The following is a 5377-nucleotide window of genomic DNA, read 5'->3' on the forward strand; positions in this document are numbered from 1 at the left end:
GTGTGTGTGTGTGTGTGTGTGTGTGTGTGTGTGTGTGTAAATTTCTGTTTTTGTCTCCAGTCAGTCAGAATTTGTTTTCCAAGATTAGCAAATCCAGCAGAGATCCTACAGAGTCCTGCAGATTCAAATTCAGGAGAGTTTTATTCATGGTCATTTTAAGAAACTGAAAGAAAGCCTGGTTGTATAGAAGCAAAATATTAAAGAAATGCTGAATGACTAAATTTTGTACAATGGCTTTGGTTCAGAAATACTCACTGGATAAGTGCAGCAAGAATCCTTCACTACAAGATCAAGCAATAAAACGGAAGTTAGCATTTCTAAAATTTAATGTATTTGTTGATTTATTGAGTTTTTTCCCCTCGGTATCATCATATGTTAAAGAAAAATCATGCCTGTCACTGTACAAAGTTAATAAATCTGAAAATACAACACTGCAGCCAACATGTTCACAGTAGTTGCAGTTTCAGCCTGTGGCCGCTAGAGGCAGCCGAGTCTCCGCTTCACTCCTCTGAAGTCTTGTGCGCATGCGCGTGCGTCAGTAAGGAAGGAACCTCTCTCCAACATGACGGCGACCATAGACAACAGCAATGCTGCACAGGCGACAAAGAAAAAGCACCTCGGGATCCCCGAAGCAGTGTTCGTGGTGCGTACAACCTGACAGTCCTCACGGTTTCACCTATTTACTGTGAGATTAGAGTGTGGTGCCTGGWGCCGGTGTGTCGGCGGCGTCATTTTGACCGAGAGCTAGGCGGCTAAGCTAGCGGTGGAGCTAACAGCCGATCCTGCTGTGTGTGCATGTTGGGCGGCTGCTCGCTTCCATCTATGGGCATTACTGTTCCTTTCAGATTAGTTTGTGTGTTTTAAGAGATTATTGGGTTTTTTTCCCCGTGTTTTGGGAGCAAACGAGCTGACCTGAAATTTTCTTTATATATTGTTTACTCGTAACATTAACAAGTCTATGATTATACATAGTTTACAGTCAGTATTACAGTTTAATATGATCATGTACATGCTGCTGGCTTACTGTCAGGTTTACTATAACATCTTTATAAAAAATGTCAAGTAATCAACTGGAAACATTTCTGGTGAATTCATTATAATTTAACTTAGTATGACCTATACAGTGTATAACTTTATAGTTTTGTTTTGCAATTTTTTTTACTAAGTACCCATTTTATTAAAATCTCATAACAAGATAAAAGTGGTAATTTGGTTATTAAAACTTCTAGCTATAAAGACAGTCTTCTCCACGTTTATGTTTTAGGTTGATGTATGTTTCATRTATCTTAATTTGGATCTTGTTTGCAGTATATATCTGTGTATTGATTGATTTATTAATTGTTAACTGTTTGACAAAAAATAAACATGATGTATAAAATACTAACTTGAATTTGAACTTATTGTTTGATTTAGCATAATGTTGAATTTGAGTTTGAAAAGCAGCGAGCATCGGTGTCCAAACAAACGTCTGATCTCAGAGTCGAGCAGCCAAAATACTGAACTCATCACTTAAACCAGCACGCTGTAAGTCACGTGTTGTTAAGTATTAGGAGTTACCATTAGGGCTGTGTATTGGCAAGGATTTGGCGATATGATACATATCATGACAGAAGGGTCACGATACGATATATCCCGATATAATTCGATACTGTAAACAAAGCAATATTTTTGGTCCAAAAATTCTATTAAATAAAAACCTCTTACTGGGAAAAAACCCGAAAAACCAAAATTCATTGTCTCAGAAAATTCTAATATAACATAGACATACTTTTGATACATTTAGCTGTGTTCTGCTTTGTATGTGTTTTATTTTATTTGTTTCATACTAAATTTGCCAATAAATAGTTTGGAAATATATTTTTTGCAGCTTTTCATTTTTAATATTAATTTACAATATGGTCATCAAACACTTAAAAATAGCCTTTATGTTGTCATTTGTCTTAAAATACAGACATTCTGACAAATAAGTAACTGTTTGTAACCTTACCTCAGCTTAGAAGGCAGAGGGTGTCGGTCTTTTCCCCTCAGATTCAGCTATCGGAGCATGAAGCTAATGTTTACTCACAATGCTAATGATCTCTTACTCTCTGGCGCTCAAGAGGWAGAGGAGCCAAATGGCTGGCTCACTGCTGCCAACTAGTGGTCAGAGGCTGAACTACAACATAAAAATGAACGGYTGGCARGAARGTTGACRTTTTAAACCTTAATWAAAAATCGATACAGGCCTTTAGAATATCGATACAGTATCGGGAAATGAAATATCGCGATATGTCAGTGTATCGATATTTTCTTACACCCCTAGTTACCATTAGAACTGTGACGTTCACAAATGAGCTGAATGTTTCTGAACTGCTCCTTTTTGCTTTTCACTTTGCTTATTATTCACCTTTTTAAATATGTTTACTTTGTCATATTTCTTGGGGGAGGGGTGGATGTCACATGTGCCYTTGGGTGAACTCTGCTGCAGCACTAACGCTCAGAATAAACCCGACACGTTGAGGTTTAGAGAGTAATTTATTTTTCTCAGTGTTTCCTCATTAACTTATGGTCCATGTGGACTCTGGCCTGCTGTATTTTACAGGAGGACGTGGACTCCTTTATGAAGCTGCCTGGGAACGAGACGGCCGACTCCGCGCTAAGAAAGCTTGACGAACAGTACCAGAAGTATAAATACATGGAGCTCAACCTGTCTCAGAAGAAACTCCGGTAACACAAACATACCACCAGTTTTTACACTTACAGATCATCTGCACAGTAAAAACTGCATTTAAGCTACTTGTTTCAAGCCAAATAACTATTTGTTTTTAATAATAAGGTTATTACTGCCTGAACATTTTTTCTTTATTTACTGATTTATTTTTGCCCTTAGGTTGAAAAACCAGATCCCACAAATCACACAGACACTAGAAATTCTACGACACATGCAGAAGAAAAAGGTAAGACTCGTGTAAACCAGCTTTTGTCACTGTTGTAATCCACTTTGTAAAATGTTTTTTTAAATAAAACACAGCAGGAAATCTGAATTATTCTGCTCAGGCATCTTTACAAAGTCTGAAAACAGGATTGACTGATTTTAAACTTGAMTAACCTGTCACTGCTGTCTTTCAAAATCATGTTTGTTTTTGTGAAAATGAGCTTCAAAATGCATTAAATGTTGCACATGTCGCATTGTGGACAAATTCATACAAACGTGTCCATTTATGGGAATTTTTCAGCCAAAGTGACACAAGTGAAAACAGCTAATGTTAACCAACTACATGGTGTGTCTTATTAAGAGAATAAAAGGTTTTTTTAAATGATTTTGTTAACGCAGGATACCACAGAATCAATGGAAACACATTTCCTCCTGGCTGACAACGTTTACTGCAAGGCCTCCGTGCCGCCCACCGACAAAGTTTGCCTATGGTTAGGAGTGAGTAGAAGCTCAGGATAACGTTTCATTTGATCACCTTGACTTAATTTTAAATTTTTGAGTTATATTAAACAGCTTTTCGGGACTGAATGCTCTCCTCCCGCCCCCTTTTTTTCCTCCCAGGCTAACGTCATGTTAGAGTACGACATCGACGAAGCTCAGGCGCTCCTGGAGAAGAACTTGTCCACGGCGTCCCGCAACGTGGAGACCCTCGAGGAGGATTTAGACTTCCTGCGAGACCAGTTCACCACCACTGAAGTCAGTATCCTTCCATGGTGGGGTCTGTCTGATGGCAGCAGTTTCAGGGCTGCTGCTGCAGTTTATTGCAGCACATGCAGTAGGAGAAAAAGTATTTAGTTACCCAGCAACTGTACAAGTTCTCCCACTTAAAAAGATGAGAGAGTCCTGTAATTGACATCATAGTTTGACCTCAACTATTTTATTTTATTTAACCTTTATTTAACCAGGTAGATCTCATTTTTGTTTAGGTTTTCTTGTTTGTAGGTTATTATTGTTTAAAAATTTAATTTTGGGAAGAAAAATGTGCAGATACTATAAGATTTTTTTTCTTCTTTCTGCCGCCTTTCATTTGTGATTTGTATTTTTATATAAATTTATTTTGTTTTTAAAGAAATGAATAAAGTTTGAAAAAAAAACTCTTTTTCAAGAGAGAGCTGGTCAAGAAAGGCAGCAGCACACAGGTATGACAAAATTCAAAACTATAAATATTAAACTACAATCAAATACTTCATGCTAAATAAAAGAAAAACAAGAAACACTCATAAAAGGTAAGAGAGGGGTAAAATAGAGTACAAAACCAGTAAAAACATTTACAAACAAATGTCTTAGGTACAAACTGATTAAGAATGGCCCTAAAAACATTAAAAGAGACCAACTCCTTCATCTTCAAGTCTTTCTGCAGTAGATTGCAGGCAGAGGGAGCAGCGAAGTGGAAGGAGCTTTTGCCATAATCATTGCGAACCTTAGATTCATCAAAAACAAAACCCAAGTATTTATACTGAGATACCAATTCGATCTGAGAGCCTTGAAATGTGATGATGGGCGGCAGCAGATGTGGTTTAGACTTTGGTTTAGTGTTAGAAAACAGCATTACTTTAGATTTCTGAGAATTCAAAACAAGTTTTAGCTGACATAGATTTGATTGAACCACATTAAAAGCAGCTTGTAGTTTTTCTAAAGCACTTTGTACTGAGTTAGCTGCACAATACAAGACAGTCATCAGCATAAAAATGAAAACGAGCAAATGGCACATTGTTATCTAAACTGTTAATATAGATTATAAAAGGAGCGGAACTAGGATAGAGCCTTGAGGAATACCATTGAAAGTTTGAAGACAAGAGGAAGAAAGACCTTCCACCTGCACACTTTGTGATCTGTTGGACAAGTAGTTTGTAAACCACTTGACTGCTTGCTGAGAGTCTGATGTCAGAGAGCCTCAACAATATTCCATGATCAACTGTATTAAAGGCTTTTGATAAATCCAGAAATAGGGCTTCAAAATGTTGCTTTTTATCTAAAAAAACCAATAACATAATTTAATACTTGCTGTAGTGGTCAGTTAAAATACTATTAGAGGTTAAAAAGTCTTTCAATTGTTCACTGATTAAAGACTCCAGAACTTTGGCCAGTACAGACAACTTAGAGATCGGCTTGTAGTTGTTCAAATCAGTCGGCCTCCTGCCTTTAAAGGGATCCATGATTAGTTGTAACATTAGACTTTATTCAATAAACATATATTTTAACTGTAAAATAAAGACTGTAAAAATACTGTAGGCTGTTTAGTTCTTTGCATTTTTAAACTAAAAGTTTAAAAATATATTACACGGACAGGGCCATTTTATTTACGCGCAAAGCATTCTGGGTAAATGATGACGTGGATAGGTCCTCAGTGCGAGGCTGCTAGCGAGCTACAGTGGTTTGCAAAAGTATTCATACCCCTTGAAC

General features: G+C 37.0%; 1 protein-coding gene across 1 annotated transcript in view; it reads left to right on the forward strand.

Moving 5' to 3' along the window:
- The first annotated feature begins 536 nt into the window (after positions 1-536).
- vbp1 (von Hippel-Lindau binding protein 1) overlaps positions 537-5377 on the forward strand; it is a 7128-nt gene continuing 2287 nt past the window's right edge. The window contains exons 1-5 of the mRNA XM_014034674.1: positions 537-643; positions 2582-2706; positions 2870-2936; positions 3314-3412; positions 3536-3674. Coding sequence (XP_013890128.1) covers positions 563-643; positions 2582-2706; positions 2870-2936; positions 3314-3412; positions 3536-3674 — 511 coding nt within the window. The 5' untranslated portion in view covers positions 537-562. The remainder of the gene's footprint in view (positions 644-2581; positions 2707-2869; positions 2937-3313; positions 3413-3535; positions 3675-5377) is intronic.

The sequence above is a fragment of the Austrofundulus limnaeus genome, unplaced genomic scaffold (genome assembly GCF_001266775.1).
Source record: "Austrofundulus limnaeus strain Quisiro unplaced genomic scaffold, Austrofundulus_limnaeus-1.0 Scaffold2229, whole genome shotgun sequence".
NCBI lineage: Eukaryota > Metazoa > Chordata > Actinopteri > Cyprinodontiformes > Rivulidae > Austrofundulus > Austrofundulus limnaeus.